The sequence below is a fragment of the Pseudophryne corroboree genome, chromosome 2, assembly GCF_028390025.1.
Source record: "Pseudophryne corroboree isolate aPseCor3 chromosome 2, aPseCor3.hap2, whole genome shotgun sequence".
Lineage (NCBI taxonomy): Eukaryota > Metazoa > Chordata > Amphibia > Anura > Myobatrachidae > Pseudophryne > Pseudophryne corroboree.
Window position 1 is genome coordinate 95,869,603 of NC_086445.1, and position 18,608 is coordinate 95,888,210.

General features: G+C 44.7%; 1 protein-coding gene across 2 annotated transcripts in view; it reads right to left on the bottom strand.

Annotated features, from left to right (window-relative positions):
* Positions 1-1,596: 1,596 nt before the first annotated feature.
* The window catches only part of LOC135000834 (collagenase 3-like), a 28,719-nt gene continuing 11,707 nt past the window's right edge, over positions 1,597-18,608 (bottom strand). For both annotated transcript variants that reach the window (XM_063951532.1, XM_063951533.1), the window contains exons 4-10: positions 11,792-11,917; positions 9,917-10,078; positions 9,685-9,802; positions 9,432-9,565; positions 7,695-7,854; positions 6,437-6,540; positions 1,597-3,848 (exon numbers count right to left, since the gene is read on the bottom strand). In XM_063951532.1, coding sequence (XP_063807602.1) covers positions 3,748-3,848; positions 6,437-6,540; positions 7,695-7,854; positions 9,432-9,565; positions 9,685-9,802; positions 9,917-10,078; positions 11,792-11,917 — 905 coding nt within the window. In that variant the 3' untranslated portion in view covers positions 1,597-3,747. The remainder of the gene's footprint in view (positions 3,849-6,436; positions 6,541-7,694; positions 7,855-9,431; positions 9,566-9,684; positions 9,803-9,916; positions 10,079-11,791; positions 11,918-18,608) is intronic.

An 18,608-nucleotide genomic window follows, 5' to 3' on the forward strand; every position in this document is an offset into this window, starting at 1 on the left:
TTTGCAATTAGTTGAAATGTGCAGGAAGTAAGCAACACAATTTTGGAAATGTATTTTTATTTATTGTGACTTCCAACTTAGGAATTCAGTAACATCACAGACACCGTCTGGTTTTAAACAAATGTTGGGGTTTAAAAAAAAACAACATAACAAATAGACATACCTATTCATAAATGTACATGCAATTCATTTGTAGATACATACATACTGTACATTGGAGCCAGTGGACCCACCACCTAAAGACAGTGGGAGCAGCCATTTTGTGCCATAGTGATGTCACTAGTTCCTAGTGAATGTGACCTCATAGACTGCAGTAAGTATATTGGCTCAGCACACAAAATGGCTGCCTCTGTGTGGGCGATGTGTACATGTTGATTAACTGTGTCATTTTAAAACAATTATTTCTACATAAAAAGCAGCAAAATTAACCATTTCTAATCCTCATAAACTGCATAAAAGACCATATAGGGTCCAATGCTCCTTTGTAAATATTGAAACTACAACACCATTATGGATAATATAACCACCCCTGGACAGAAACAGACGTATGCACAATGTAACCTACGTCACTCGCAACGAGGGACAATAAATAGCTAAAAAAATATATTATTCATAATAAACCAAACCAGCAGTGTTCTAACATGATATAAGAAAAATCCTTGTGGTGAGTAGTTAATTCTGCACCAGGCAGTTACTAGAAGTGACTAAGCATCAATAGGCAAAACCTGATAATTACATCTGTGTCAGTTTATACTATTTGCCAATCTATCTGCCAAATCTGATTGTTCCCTTAATGAATATGCAGACATACTGGGGGCAATTCAATGGTTTCTGTGACCAGACCCGTTCTAATCTAAATGGCCGCTTTCTTGCATGAGAATGCACAGGATTAGCTGCCTTAAGTAATGTGTACCGCACTTGGGGCCTGATTTATGGTCGTAAGTACAGCTAAAAAAGCAAGTAACTTTGTGTCTGGAACAAACCATGTTGTCATGGAAGGGGAGCAAATACATTCATATTTTTTCTGTGCATGGTAATAACTGGCTGCTTTTGCATGTAGCTCACAAATGTTAGCTTTATTTTTACACTGCAATTTAGATTTCCGTTTGAACACACCCCACCCAAATCTAACTCTGTGCACATGTTACATCTGCCCCACTTGCAGTGCAAAATTGTTTTGCCCAGTTGCTTTCCTTCTTGCTTTACTTACAAACATGAATCAGGCCTTAGCGCTGGGCATCCTGCAGATAAAGTCCACCCAGCAAAAGTGACCAGCTCTATAGCCCAACTTTATGCGGCTCCTGAAGTATGAGCAGAAATCTGTGGTAAGTGCAGCCTGTGGGTTGGTTACCTAAAACAATCAAATAGCTTTAGATGGGATCTAAACTCCCACAAACAAGGAAATCACCCTCACTGAGGGGGACATGTACTAAGCAGTGATAAAAGTGGAGAAGAGAGCCAGTGGAGAAGTTGCCCATGGCAACCAATCAGCTGCTCTGTATACGGTTATAGTATGCAAATAATAAATGTTATGTCAATGCTGATTGGTTGCCATGGGCAACTTCTCCACTGGCCCACTTCTCCTCTTTTATCACTGCTTAGTACATGCCTCCCTGAGTGTGTAATTTATGCACACAATGAATTATAAATGCACAAAAAAAGCGTGCAGAAAATGTCGCCCCTATGGCCCTGCAAGGCCGTTGAGACGTCCATGGGGCCCAGTTATGGTAGGAGGTGTGGTCATATCTGAGAGATGTGCCCATGCCCCTTTTAAGAAAAATCTATGTAAACTAGTAGGTCCCCCTCAAAAAGGCCATACCTCTCTCCGCTCCTGGCCCTAAGCACAGGTTCCCACTGTCCCAAGAACAGGTTTATATGGATTTCCAACATACCCAGGTTGTGAGGGCACTGATTTGCCAGAAACAGAGAAGTCTGCAGCAGAGTCAGGTCTGAGAACTATAAAATATGTGGTTGTAAGTCTGCATCTACTTTAACCAAATACTGTTCTTAGTGTAAAACTTTCACCCAGACATTGCTGAGCGGTCCGCAAGCATAACAGTAAAACACTCAGGACCTGAATCAGATTTAGGAGCAAATAATAATAAAAAAATAAGCAAGCAGGCGCAATTTGGAGCAAGCCATGGGGTCATTCAGAACTGATCGCTGCTGTGCGTTTTCGCACAGCGGGCGATCAGATCCAAACTGCGCATGCATATGCACCACAATGTGCAGACGCGACGGACAGCTGCAAAGCAGATCGGCGGTCAGCGACGGGTTTGAGCGAAGGATCCATTCGCACCGGCGTTCGCAAGAAGATTGACAGGAATAGGGTGTTTGTGGGCGGCAACTGACCGTTTTCTGGGAGTGGTTGGAAAAACGCAGGTGTGCCCAAGCATTTTCAGGGAGGGTGTCTAACAGCAAATCCGGTCCCGGACAGGCTGATGTGATCGCAGCGGCTGAGTAAGTCCTGGGCTGCGCAGAGACTGCACAAAATCAGCTGAACTCGTACATTTTTTTTAAAGTGGCAATCGTTCACAAGGCAAAAACAACCTGGTTTTGCTTTGAGAATGTTTGACGCTTTAATAGAAACCTAAGCGTTTGGCCGGAATCTCTGCGCTACGGTCGTCTTCCGCTGCATTACATCCGGCCTTTATCTCAATTTTAATCTGTCCCAACTTCAGTGCAACATGGTTTTGCCGAGGTGCAAATTGCTCCTGTTTTTGATTTGTTCCTAACTCTGAATTAGGTACTCAATGTAGAATTATTAGGAAAATATATCAGAGATAAAAAAAGGTTACCTATTAACATTGTTTAAGGGCGCAAATCTGCACGAAAACTATACAAGCCAATAATATATTCATTTCCATTGCCTAGTCTGCGCTACCAAGATGAAACCTAACATATGATTGGTTTATATGCTTTCAGAACAGATTTACCCCTTTCAGCTATGTTAATAAATTAAAACCTGTAGAACTGAAACATTGGTGACATCATCATATTATTATTTTTAAAACACGGGGATTCCCTCCTCAGAAACCATCTCAGTGGCTGACAGAATACCAGCTTCATTTTGCAGACACATACTGTAGGGCAGGATATAATAATGGGTCCGAGATAGCCACATGTGCGGAATGCTGGCTGAACTGTGATATTTTTTTTTTAAAGGGGCAATCATTTACAAGGCATGGTTTTGCCATTTAAGTAATTGCCCCTTTAAAAAAATGTCCAAGATCAGCGGGCATCCCACACCTCCAGCGATCTCGGTCTCCATTACATCCCGTCGATGGTTTATTCTGCCTCTGTAGATTAACATAATAATTGACTAAATTGTAGAATGAAGCCATGTTGTCTGCAGAACTTTAATGCAGCCTTAGAAGTCTCTGAGAATGAGGGAACAAAATGCTTCAGTGATGTCACTGATTCCCGAGTGAAATGATTGGCTGCAATGCTATTTATATTGAACCCACAATATGGCTGCCTCCATGTTGTGCAATTGACAGGTACGCTATAAAACATATACAGAAACATGAGCACCCAAACCAACATCATTTAGATAAGACCCATATTAGCAGAGCTGTAGCGTCTGGGCATATAAATAACATTTTTAAAATTCAACTATGGTGCAAATATCTAACATTTCACTGTAGTTTGTTGTCATCCAGAGCGTTATAATAACGTACAAAGGTCAAGTGGGTGAAGTTCTGCAACCGACTCCCCCACAGTAGGGGACAGTGTAGATTCAGAAGATTAGCACCACAGGAGAGAGTTGGTCTTCATTACACGGGTCACTTTCTTACTCCAGATGCTGTATTCATATTGAAGGGGCCCATTGAAGAAGTAAATGTAGCCTAAAACAGACATACAGCATTATGATAATAGACATTATCTTCGAGATGTTCTTATATTATCACATCTCCCAACAATTCCACAGAGCATATCCAATATGAGGGCATAGATAGTCCCACCAGCCTGTGTTCAGTACATTTGTCCCTATTTGTGGGAGGTTGGACGTATACAATGTTTTATATTCCTGCTAAGCAAGCTGAAACACAGGAAGATGGTGGGATGAATACACGCGCTGTCAGGGGTGCCGAGAAGGGAGTGGGTTGCAGGTGGTGGTCCCGCGGGAGTCTCAAAAGCATTGCCCAACGTATGTTGCAGACATGCTCCCTCTCGATTCCGACTCTACTAGTGTTGGAAGGTATGGACAGAGTGACAGCTCCAGGGCGGTAAGTAGCCCTTATTATTCTGGATATTTTTCACTGATGAAATTGAGAATTGCTAAATGATTGTAAAATAATCTCAAACTGCAATAATAAGTCACTTTTGTAAAGAAATTATACTTTTCACTGCAATAACTGGTTGGTTTAATAAATATGTCCAGTTTATTTAAAAAAAAAAAAAAACAGTAGATGGTGTAAAGGTGCATACACACTTGCCGAGATATTACGCAATGTCGCTCATTTTCACCCTTCCTGAGCAACACTGTTTACTATATTGACCAGTGTGTATGCTGCCGCCGCCGAGCGGTGCGCGCCCCGTGGATTGTTAGCGACCCCTCAATTTGGACTGTCATCCAAAAACTGCATACACGGCCCAGCCGCGGCGTGATGTCACTGAGCCATGTGGTTGTCATATCGCTCAGTGTGTACGCACAGCCGCCAATCACCCCGGCCGGGGAAGGGAAACACTAGGCAACGTTGCTGGGTGTCGTACGGTATGCCGGCGCTCGGGCTCCCGGCGACCAGCATACCGGCGCCGGGAGCCGGACCGCCGGCACACCGACAGTGTGGCGAGCGCAGCGAGGCCCTATTTTATTCTCCCTCCAGGGGGGTCGTGGACCCCCACGAGGGAGAATAGTTGTCGGTATGCCGGGTGTCGGGATTCTGGCGCCGGTATACTGTGCAGGGCCGAAACTAGGATTTTTGTCACCCGGGGCAAGGTAGTCATTTGACACCCAAAAAAAAAAAAAAAAATTCTTTTACAATAAATAAATAAAAATAATAATAAAAAACAATTTAAAATAAATAAATAAATGAATAAAAATATTATATATATATATATATATATATATATATATATCTCTTTCAGAACTTTTTTACCTGAAAAATTGCCTTTTCTAACATAAATTTCATATCCAGGAAAAAGTGTCTCCATTTTACACAGTACGACAGGCAAGTGTCCCCATTCCCCATTTTACACATTGCGGCAGACAGGTGACCCCATTTTACACATTGCGGCAGACAGGTGTCCCCATTTTACACATTGCGGCAGACAGGTGTCCCCATTTTACACATTGCGGCAGACAGGTGTCCCCATTTTACACATTGCGGCAGGCACGTGTCCCCATTTTACACAGTACGCTGGCAAGTGTCCCCATTTTACACATTGCGGCAGGAAAAAGTGTCCCCACTTTACACATTGCGGCAGGAAAAAGTGTCCCCATTTTACACATTGCGGCAGGCACGTGTCCCCATTTTACACAGTACGCTGGCAAGTGTCCCCATTTTACACATTGCGGCAGGAAAAAGTGTCCCCATTTTACACATTGCGGCAGGAAAAAGTGTCCCCATTTTACACATTGCGGCAGGAAAAAGTGTCACCATTTTACACATTGCGGCAGGAAAAAGTGTCACCATTTTACACAGTACGCTGGCAAGTGTCCCCATTTTACACATTGCGGCAGGAAAAAGTGTCCCCATTTTACACATTGCGGCAGGAAAAAGTGTCACCATTTTACACATTGCGGCAGGAAAAAGTGTCCCCATTTTACACATTGCGGCAGGCACAGGTCCCCATTTTACACAGTACGCTGGCAAGTGTCCCCATTTTACACATTGCGGCAGGAAAAAGTGTCCCCATTTTACACATTGCGGCAGGAAAAAGTGTCCCCATTTTACACATTGCGGCAGGAAAAAGTGTCCCCATTTTACACATTGCGGCAGGCACAGGTCCCCATTTTACACATTGCGGCAGGTGGTGGAGGGAGAGAGAGAGAGAGAGAGAGGAAGGGAGAGGGGCTGACTTACATTTGAAGCGGTTCTCGCCGCTCTTCAGCCGCCTCTCCCTCCTCGTCTGCGCGGCTCCCCCTTCTCCCTCCTCCGGCGGGGTTTCGTGGAATGACGCGTTTGCGCCGTGACGTCACGACGCAATCGCGTCATTCCGCGAAACCCCGCCCCCGAGCTGGGCACTCGGGAGAAGGGGGTTTCAAAGTCTAAAAGTGCCGCGGCGGGTGTTAGGGGGTCTCGGCGCCCCCTCCAATCCGGCGCCCAGGTCGCCTGCCCCCCTAGCCCCCCCCCCTAGTTTCGGCCCTGTACTGTGCGCCGGTATCCCGACATTCGGCATACAGAAGACCACCCAACGTTGCTCATAGGGCACTAGTGTGTACCCACCTTAAAGGAGAGGAGGTAGGAGGGTATAATACAGTAATATTTACCATTTCTTCTGTAAGCTGCATCAACTTTATCGCCAATTCCCAGGAAGTCATCTGCTATGGACCTGGGGTAGCCTTTGTCTAAAGTCCTCTCTTCTTCATCATAACTGAAATAGAGCACAATGATCAAATAAAGCAATAGGTTCACAGCAGTGATACAGTACAGTCCCTCAGTTTCTGCTCCCTTCTGAACTGGACACTGAAAACGTTGCCTTTGATAGAGCTCCCCTACGTTCTAATACAGGGCCTAATTCAGATCTGATCGTAGCAGCACATTTGTTAGCAGTTGGGCAAAACCATGTGCACTGCAGGGGGGGCAGATATAACATGTGCAGAGAGAGTTAGATTTGGGTGGGGTGTGTTAAAAGTGAAATCTAAATTGCAGTGTAAAAATAAAGTAGCCGGTATTTACCCTGCACAGGAACAAAATAACCCACCCAAATCTAACTCTCTCTGCACATGTTATATGAACCTTGTGGTATACAGATGGGACCACATTTATCTTGACTTCTTTGCTGCGCCTAGGCACACCATGGTTTATTAACATAAACCCTTCATCTATTGTTCCCAGCTGCAATACAATACAGAGAACAATACATCAGGGGATTAAGTAATTACAGCAGGGGATTAAGCCTGACTGACCTGGCTCAATTAATCCTATTAAAGGCCAAAATAAACATGGACCCATCTGTACATCCCGCCACACATCGCATCCATACTTATCGCATATGTACTAACATTATTATGTAATAATAATAATTACTATTGCGAAGGACAGCTCTTCCAATAAGAGCTGTCCTTTGCGATGCGCTCCAGGCTCTGGACTTCCAGCTGTCGGCCCCGAGAGTCCGTCCACGCATGCACAGAAGGATGCGCCAGCCACGGGGCTTGCTGTGAGAGATCCGATGGGATCCCTCACACAGCATGACACAGAAAGAAGTCCATAGGCTTCTACAGTGTAACACCAGCCATAGTCAGGACTTTAGTACATTTGAAAATGCGGTAAAAACCCGGAAAACTGTTTTTGGTTTTTTTACTGCATTATAAAGATAATAGATGTTATTACTAACATAAAAGTTGTGGTGTCACCTATGGAATTTTTAGAAAGTTCCCCGTAATAATTTATCTTAGACTTTTGCAATACAAGAAGTACGTTTAGTTCAGTTTTGCAGCAATCAGTTTTGGGTTTTTTGCAGTACTGATACTTATTAAAAAGCGGTAGTGTACCACTGGCGCAGCTGCTGGACACTGGATTTTATACCTCCAATACTTGTCTCCAGTGAAGAAAAGAGTTTTGCCGGTGGCATCATTATGAACAGCTGCGTCTATAGATTTGAGAATTTTTGGAAATCCAAGCTCATGCAATTTTTTGGGATAATCATCCAGTATATCATATCCATTCAGAGCCCAAAATTTCTTCCCTGGAAAAGACATAATGAAAATACAGCATCTTATGTGTGACAGTAAATATATTACAGTGCCATTTTTGGAGTTATTATAACAGTTGTGTATACACTTTGATGTAAATAAAATTACCTATCATCAAAGAGAGTGTTTTAATAAGGGAGATGTACTAAGCCTAGAAAAGTGCTAGAGTGGAGAGAGATAAATTACAAGCAAATCAGCTCCTAACTGCCATGTCACAGGCTGTGTTTGAAAAATGACAGTTAGGAGCTGATTGGCTGGTAGTTTATCACTCTCCATTTTATCACATTTTAAGGCTTAGTACATTTGTCCCTAAGCGTTGAAGTGCCATAGAAGCAGGGCCTGATTGGTGTGGCTCATAACCAATCAGATGCCACATGGAAAAATCCCCCACTCCAGGTCAATCCCTGACAAAATCAGTGGTCGGTCATTACCACTACATGCATGTTCCCTATTTAATATTATATCACGTCAGATATTTAGTGGGAAATAGTAAACAGTATAGTTTTGAACTCTATTTAAAAAACTATGTAATTATTATCTTTGGTGCTTATCCATTACAGTATGCCTTTATAAGTGTGTGTATATTCACCGTCAAGAACTACTGTACCTATTGAGCTCGCTTAATCTGTCTGATAGTCCTTATGCACTTAATAAACAGGCACTAGAACCAAAATATCTCCATCACTTAGTGTATTACATTACGGAGTGTGTAACAGAATCAGTGAAAGACATCACCTCACAAGCCTTATCTTATTTGTAATGTTTGATCAAAAAGTCAGAAATAAGCTACCATACCTCCCACCTCTAAACAAGTAGGGTGCGGGACGAAGGGGCAGATGTACTAAGCCTGGAGAAGTGATAAAGCAGTGATAAGTGCAAGGTGATAACATACCAGCCAATCAGCTCGTACCTGTCGTTTTTCAAACCCGTAATGATTGGCTCGTGCATTATCATCTTCCACTTATCACTGCTGTATCTCTTCTCCAGGCTTAATTCATCTGCCCCTGAGTCCTACTGCACTGTAAAAATCTGGACAGTTGGGAGCGGTGTGGATCATAGGGTCGACCTAATGACTGTTGACCTAAGTATGGTCAACCAAAAGACCAGATACGGTTAGGAGATATGCTGCAGTACTGTATTATCTTCCCACAGTGAACCATAATTTTATAGACATTTACACCTTTTCACCTTCAGCTAGGAAGCGGTGGGGGCTGGGACCAAACAGCTATGCGGCAGTGGTATGGTGACCATATGCGCCTGCACAAAGGTAGCACGCCGCTGGGGCCAAACAGGAAACCCAGCCTGGAGATAGATGCCCTCTGAATTCAAATGGATCAGTGCTGGCAAATGATAAAATAAGCAACTATCCTCTGACTGGATAACAGAATACCCCAATTGTAGCAGGGAGGTGCGGTGAGGTAAACGGTTCAGGAGGCACTGGCTAGTACCAGAGCCAGATATACACACAATTTATAAGCCACATTATGAATAAATTTACAAAGCTTGGTTCATTGGAACATGACTCGTGAGTCAATAGTCCTTTGTGATCATTAGCAGAGTAGGACCTTACCTTTAAAAATATATACAAGATCCTTCTGTGGATATTCATAAGCAGCGTCAATTTTATTGGGAAGTTCAGGCCAGAAAGACTTAATCAAGACCAACTCTGCTTCTATCATTTGAGGATGAACCCTCCAGAAGAATCTAGTCACAGGAGAGATAGACAGAAATCACCGTATTGTAGTGATGGATGGTACATTCAGTGTCATTATATGCTGCGTTCCTCATCCTCTGGTTACTAGTTTTACAAAAATTCTACCTACCTGTCTTTGAAGATAAACTTTTCCCCTCTGAGCTCCGTTATTGCATCAATCTCCAGTTCTGGGTCACACTTCTCGGGTGTTTTGGGATGTTTTGGGTTCGGGTCTCTGTTACCAGACCCTAGAATAGACAATAACTTTCTTAACGCGTCACTCTTTACACATGCCAGAACCCGTGAAATAGACAGCACTGAAGTTATTCTTATGACACACACGCGTCATGTGTTGTACTCACCGTACAGTTCCTGGATCCCCTGCACGTCATCGTCAGGAAGAATGAAGCTTCTGGTCTCTGTGTATGAGTACACTGGATACATCAGAGAGCCTGGATCCCTGGAATGGTCCAGCCCCAGGGCATGGCCAAATTCATGAGCAGCAACCATAAACAGATTGTATCCTGAAATAGATTAGTATTCTTTTAGAATGATTCAACTACAGATGGAGTCTCGATCATCTAGGCTTCTCTGCTGCACTTAGGTGCACCAAGGCTTATTAGCATAAGCCTTTCATCTATTATTCTCAGTTGCAATACAATACAGAGAGAACAATACAGCAGGGGATTAAGTCATTAAAGCAGGGGATTAAGTCTGACTGCCCTATTAAAGGGATAGATGAGGAGGGCTCCATCTGTAAATGAAGGCCCAAATAGACCTTTCATTACATTATGTGCTTAATATCTCAAACTGTTAACGGGATCCGGTAAGCTTCCAGATGTTCGGGATGCCGGCAGTTGGAATACCAATGCCGGAATACTGATGCAGGAATCCCAACACTGGTCACAAGCAGTGGTGTCGAGAGAGGGGGAAGGGAGGGTACAAATTACCCGAGCCCAAGTCTGAAGGAGGGCCCAGTGAGGGTCCAGCAGGGGCCCAGGCCCCCTCCCCCTTACCTGGCAGCAGCAGCTGCAGCTCTTCTCCTCAGCCCAGCAGACACTGCTGTGTACTGGGCTGCACTGTGGCCATGGAGGGGCTTAAAATACAAATTTTTTCAGTATTTTTTCTAAGGGTACATGACCACACCTCCTGTCATTAGGCCTCGCCCCTTTAAAAGTACCTGGGCCCAGCCCGGCTCTCAACTGCTCTGGTCACAAGACCGACACTGGGATTACGACATCGATCACAATGCTGGTGCTAGAATCCTGACTGGTGACATTCCGAATGTAAGTATGCCGGGGAGGGGGGAGGTTATGTTTAGGCTGCAGGTGGAGGGTTAGGGTGAGGCTGCGGGGGATGGTGGGGAATTAGGGACACTTGGGGAGGGTTAGTCTGGGTGGGAGATAGGGGGAGGGTTAGGTTCAGGCTGTGGCAAAGGGGGGTTAGGGTTCGGGGTTAGAGGAGGAGGGTTACACTGCTTACCTGCCAGGTATCGGGATTCTGCGCCACGGATGCTGCTGTCGGAATTCTGAACGCCACCATACCAAGCGCCGGGATCCCGGTACTATCCCCTGTTAACCAGTACATCTAGAATCTCTACTAATGTGATTCTATAGTGAGCAGCAAATGGCAACATCTTACCCATGCCATTAAATGATACAACCGAACTAAGGTATTCGATGGTAACTCAACAGCCCCAGATCATTGCGGGTGCTCGGAAGACCATGGACACGTCAGGTGGCTGTTTGGCAGCAGAGAAGAATTTTACTATTTTATGTGAGCATGATGTGTTATGCTGTGTTACTATTACCCAGTTCATTGTTTTCAACTCTTTGGGTAAAATACACAAGCCTTCACCTGGCAATTACTGCATGCAGCAATTCTGTTTGCCGATATAGTTCAAGTTTGCAATACATCACTATGGGCTAAACCATCAGTGGCTGAGAGTGACTGACTTCTGTTTACTTTCCAAATGGTTTATGCTAAGATTCGGGTAGGCTGGTAACCTCCTTTGCTAGGTGATTGTAATCATAGACTGACAGCCGCATTGGAGCCCCTTGTGGTCTCACCTGTGCAGGTTCTAAGAACCACCAAATGGGTGATGGGTGTAAATTAGCTACTGGTGTGTGTGGGGTAATGTGTATGATTATGCTTCGCAACATTTCAACAAAACTCCTTTTCCATGAGTCCCCTTCCTCTATTCACATCGCACATCTTCTCTGAGCTCCCTCGTTTACCTTTGTTGTCGTTTGCGAATATTTCATCATCATCGAAATGCGTGTCCCCTCCAATTTTCTCTCCTGGGGGGAAAGCATGAGCCAGCAAACCATTGGGGCCATCAAATGGATAGTAGTCACCATGTTCTACAGACAGGGAAAATGATGTGATTACAGTATACACTGGCTATAATTCACTGCTTCAAATCAACATTTATAAATGGACCACAATGCCTGCAGGGTGTGTATCAGTACTGTACCTACAGTACTGTATAAATAATCCTTATATTAGTCTTTCCACCTCCGGTGTGCCTGAAGGAAGATGGTAGGTACTTGGTCAGGTACTGTACCATTCACAGAGCCGGATTAAGACCAAGGGGGGCCCGGGGCACTTAAGAGAATGGGGCCCCTAATAGAGAAGGCAGAAAAAAAAAAAAAATATATATATATATATATATACACACACATATACATATATATATATATATATACGCACACATATATATATATATATATATATATATATATATTTGCCTCCCCAAGCAGCACACCCCCTGCCACACCGCAGATCGGATCTCTCTTCCGATCCGATCTGCGGTGCTGTGCTCCCCGGATCCCGTCCTCACTGCAGCAGCGGGCGCACAGACAGGACAGCTGAGCTGAGCGACGGCTCAGCTGTCCAATAAAGTATGAATGAAGCAGCCTGCCGCTCAGTCATTGGCTGGGCACGCAGGCTGTTTCATTGATACATTATTGGACAGCTGAGCCCAGTGGCGTAACTAGAAATTTTAGTCCCCCAAGCCAAAAAATCCTTCGGCGCCACCCCCCCATACCCCCCGTAATTGGCACTAGCAAAGGTAGAAAAATGTGCACGCCGCAGGCGCGCGCCGGCAAAAAGGGTGTGTGGCTTTGTCGAAATGGGCGTGGCTTTGAGTGGAGGGCGTGGCATTGCAGGAAAAGACTACCTTATACCCCAGTTTTGCAACCTGCACGCCCAGACGTTAGCCACCACAGGAAAAAAAAATAATCCTGATTCATGCCCCTTACATTATTTGTCATTTTTCCTCCTTATAGTAATGCCCAGTATACATTATGCCACATACTGCAATGGCCCTTAGACATTATTCCACACACAATAATGCACATGACACAATATGCACACACTGTAATGCCCCAGACACATTATAACACACACCGTAATGCCTGTGACACATTATGATAGGAATCGCAATGCCCGTTATACATTATGCTACACACTGCAATGCCCCTGATATACGTTATAGCACATACAATGTCTGTGACACAGTATGACACACACCACAATGATCCTGAGACATTATACCACATACCACAATGCCCGTGATATAGTATACAACACACCGTAATGCCTGATACATTATGACACACACCGCAATGTCCGTGATACATTATGCCACACACCGTAATGCCCATTACACATTAAGTTCTACAGTAAGGCTTCTAATTACTTTTAAATTACCTGCTCGTTGCCAGGGGTTTCATGCTCTTGGTTCCATGCACGGTGCCAGGGGTTTTCATGCTCAGGGTGTCATGCTCGTTGCCAGGGGTTTCATGCACTGGGTGTCATGCTCGTTGCTAGGGGGTAGTGCTTGTTGCTAGGGCCATGCTCCCAGTGCCACATATGCCCCCAGTGCCAGATATTCCCCTACAGTACCAGGTATATGCCCCTAGTGCCAGATATTCCCCGACAGTGCCAGGTACATGCCCCCAACGCCACATATACCCCCCCCCCCAGTGCCACATATGCCCCCTCAGTGCCTGCTCCCCACAGTGCCAAATATTCCCCCACAGTGCCAGGTATATGCCCCCAGTGCCAGATATTCCCCCACAGTGCCAGGTATATGCCTCCAGTGCCAGATCTTCCCCCCATAGTACCAGGTATATGCCTCCAGTGCCAGATCTTCCCCCCACAGTGCCAGGTATATGCCTTCAGTGCCAGATCTTCCCCCCCACAGTGCCAGGTATATGCCCCCAGTGCCAGATCTGCCCCCCACAGTGCCAGGTGTATGCCCCCAGTGCCAGATCTGCCCCCCACAGTGCCAGGTATATGCCCCAAGTGCCTGCTCCCCCCCCCCTCCCTGCTGTGTTGGAGGGACACGGAGCGCATCGCGCGTCTCTCCTGTGTCCCTCCCTGGCTCTCCCCCGGCTGGTCTAATAAAGGAAGTGCCGGTTCGTGAGCCAATCAGAGCTCACGAACGGCACTTCCTTAGACCGGCCGGGGGAGAGCCAGGGAGGGACACAGGAGAGACGCGCGATGCGCTCCGTGTCCCTCCAACACAGCAGGGAGGGAGAGGAGACCGCAGATTGACATGCGGACGCTCGTCCGCATGTCAATCTGTTCTAAGGGAGCCGGAGAGCACAGCACCGCAAATCGGATCGGAAGAGAGATCCGATCTGCGGTGTAGCAGGGGGCCCTTTTGGAAAGGGGGGCCCGGGGTACGTATCCCCCGCCCTTCCCCCCCCCCTTAATCCGGCTCTGACCATTCATGTTCAAAGCCTGACCTGCACTTCTCACTCACCTTGTACCATAGGATCAAGTTTGCTTTGTCCCTTTGACTCAAGGCTTCTGCTGACAACTGAAGATGGTGTTAGCCCACGCATGCAGGGGTGGAAAAGCTATGCTTCTCAGATCTAAGTAAATACCATCCCCACAGAAAACTATGGGGTCATCTGTTGTGAGGGCTGGTGGCTAGAAAACAGGTGATATCTATAATGTCTCATACTTTCTTTCTTATGACACACAAGCTAGACTTAATTTGATTACAATGTTAACTAGCGTTTATCACCTCTCTTCTGTACAAGACCTGATAGTTTGCTACAAAGGTGAATTGTTTGCTGCAATGATTCATGCGTTTAAGCATTTTTTTACTGGATACCTGGCGATATTAATATTATGCTGCTCAGAATTTTTTTGCAAAGGACTCCTGTTTGCTCTATGGCCAAAATCAATATTTTTAATAAATGTTCAGGTTCTTACGCCTAACAGAAAATGTAGCGTTACTTGTGACCAGGGGTGCTGCAATGTTTAGCTGGGGGCGCAGAAAAAAATTACATGATGGCGCTCCCCCCCAAACCTCCCCACCCCCATCCCCACTGCGGGTGAGCGATTACCTACGGTACGGGCGACTCCTCCTGTAGTGTGCTGCCGCAACCTGCTGCTATGCCCCATGTCCTCCTAGCCGGCTCTCCATAGATGCATTACTGGGAGGAGGCAGAGCCGGCCCTAATCAATATGATGCCCTAGGCAAGATTTTGGCTGGTGCCCCCTAGCACAACCGCTGGTTCCGCCTCTGACCTTGCACCTCTTTCCCAGCACCATCACCCCTCACCCATAGCAGTCCTTATTTTGGTGATTGTACCCCCTATATTTTAAATAGGAACAGTTCGCACATTTGGCGCACCGCCCAAAAAGGGGTGTGTTTTTGCTGGCAAGGGGCATGGCCACACAATAGTAACCCCAATTCCAATTACGCCACACGGTACTGCAACTTTATTCACATTTGATCATGTGATAGTGTCCATAATTCATATTGCATCCCACAGTAGTATCACTTTACCTTAAACATTACTCCTCAAAGTAGAGCCCCTTATTCACATTACATCACACTGAATTGCTCCTTATTCACATTACACCTCACCCTATTGCTCTTTATTCACATTAGACCACACAGTAGTGCCCTTTCTATATGCAATGCCACATAGTAGAGCACCTTATGCACATAATACCACCATAGGTGTGTGCAGGGGGCGGTGCCTGGTGCGCACAGGCACCCCCTACTGTCTGGCACCCCAATCTCACATGCCTGATGCAGCGATCGCCGAGCAGGCTGATTACTGTCCCCTCTTTGCTGCACCCTGTCAGGACTGCAGTACTGACCGGACGCCTGGGTTAATCAAGGGTGCCACTGCCACCGGCTTTCAAACTCCCAGCTCCACCTCCATGTACAAAAACAGCGTGATGTGACGTGATTATGTCATGCTGCTCGCACGCCCACCCATCACACCCGCCACTCGCCCACCTCTTTCCAACGCCAGCCACTGATGAGGAGCAGCATGTAGCCAGCGTTCCTCTTAGGAAGACAAGTTCAATACTGGCAGGCGGTCGATAGCAGCATTGACACTTCATTCATTTTTCCAGCAGCAGCAGCAGTACTAGTCTGCGACTGTCAGTGTCAGCTTAGTTACTGACTTGTAAGTAAGCTGCTGCAGCTTGCAGGGGAAAGAGAGGGGGAGCCAGACCAGGCTGAGGAGGAGCAGTGTAATTGCAGTGAGTGCCATCAGGGGGTCTTTGTTTGGTGCACACCACAACATCTGACAATGTATCTGCTTTATTAGGATTGGTACAAGGGAGGATATTTTATATTGCGTTGACCCAAAAGGCGGTGTTAGACACACCCCTCCGACGGTGCACCCCCTAATAAAATGTGCTGCGCACGCCTATGAATACCACACATTAGTAATGCATTTATACACATAATTCCACACAGTAATGCCCCTTACACATATGAGACACATTATTAATGTCCTTATAAACATAATGCGCCTTACACATTATGACAACCTTTATTAATGCCCTTTTACACATAATGTCCCTTACACATATGTCGCACATTATTAATGCCCTTATACACATAATGACACACATAGTGCCCCCTACACATTTGCTGAACATTATTAGTGCCCCTATACACATAATGACACACATACAGTAGTACCCCTTTACACATATGCCGCACATTATTAATGCCCTTATACACATAATCTCAAAAAAAAATGGTGACAATTCCTAGCGCTCTAAATAAACAGAAATATGGTGACAGCCTTCAAATGACAATAAAAAGATACCACCGTTCTTTCAAATACAGACTTCCAAAGATACAATATGTCAAATGAAAAATGGCGCTCCTTTCTGTTCACTTTGTTCCTCAAAAAGAAAGAGATAAGTACATCATGGTGTAGTATATTCAAATAGTGACACTTCCTCTTTTTATGACTAAAAAGGAGATTTCTTTTCACAAAGTGAATTGACAAGGCACTTCCCAAAAAGTGACAAATTTAGCACACCTGGGTTGGTCACCTTATGGAAACTTAATTACCTCTATTTATCCCTCAAACCAATGAGGTATATGCGTGTGAATTAAATCACCCAGCAGAAAAAAAACATAGATTTTTCCCAAATCGTGAATAGAAGGTAGAAGGTATCCCCTTATGGTGTTGTAATTACCTCTATGCACCCCTCAGATTAATGAGGTATATGCGTGTGATGGATTCACCCACCAGGGATGAACCTGAAAAAGTTACTTAGGATAGTAGATAGATGATAATAGATCCCTTACATCCGTGTCAATCACCTTATGGTAGTCTAATTACCTCTGTATACCCCTCAAACCAATGAGGTATATGCATATGGATATTTCACCCAGCAAGATTCGGAACACAGGAATTTCTTAAAATCAGATTCTTTTATTATAATCCTCCCAGTGAGCTTGTAAAAGAGAGGATACTCACATAGCATAATACTGTTTTTTTAATATCCAATTTAAAAGACAGACAATAAAAAATTACATTTAAAAAGGGGATTCACTGATGAGTCAAAACGCCTACCAGATGTTAAATAACCAGTGCAGAGAATAGAAAGAGCTGAAAGTCCTCTAGGAGTCCCGGTTACTCCGTTTAGAAATCCAGTTCCTCTCTCCAAAAGGTAGGTCCGTCTATGTCCCAAAACAGATAGTCCCCGCCGTTAGCAACGCGTTTCAGTTTCCCTTCCTCAGGCTTCCGGACCTACCTTTTGGAGAGAGGAACTGGATTTCTAAACGGAGTAACCGGGACTCCTAGAGGACTTTCAGCTCTTTCTATTCTCTGCACTGGTTATTTAACATCTGGTAGGCGTTTTGACTCATCAGTGAATCCCCTTTTTAAATGTAATTTTTTATTGTCTGTCTTTTAAATTGGATATTAAAAAAACAGTATTATGCTATGTGAGTATCCTCTCTTTTACAAGCTCACTGGGAGGATTATAATAAAAGAATCTGATTTTAAGAAATTCCTGTGTTCCGAATCTTGCTGGGTGAAATATCCATATGCATATACCTCATTGGTTTGAGGGGTATACAGAGGTAATTAGACTACCATAAGGTGATTGACACGGATGTAAGGGATCTATTATCATCTATCTACTATCCTAAGTAACTTTTTCAGGTTCATCCCTGGTGGGTGAATCCATCACACGCATATACCTCATTAATCTGAGGGGTGCATAGAGGTAATTACAACACCATAAGGGGATACCTTCTACCTTCTATTCACGATTTGGGAAAAATCTATGGTTTTTTTCTGCTGGGTGATTTAATTCACACGCATATACCTCATTGGTTTGAGGGATAAATAGAGGTAATTAAGTTTCCATAAGGTGACCAACCCAGGTGTGCTAAATTTGTCACTTTTTGGGAAGTGCCTTGTCAATTCACTTTGTGAAAAGAAATCTCCTTTTTAGTCATAAAAAGAGGAAGTGTCACTATTTGAATATACTACACCATGATGTACTTATCTCTTTCTTTTTGAGGAACAAAGTGAACAGAAAGGAGCGCCATTTTTCTTATACACATAATGACACACATAGTTCCCCTTTCACATATGTTGCACATTATTAATGCATTTTTACATGACACACATAATGCTCCTTACACATATTCCGAACACTACTGCACAACCAACCCACTCACATGCACACAGCAATCACACTGCCACTAACACTGTGACCTCTGCAAAACAGTATGGTTAGGGTGTGTTCCAGAACAGG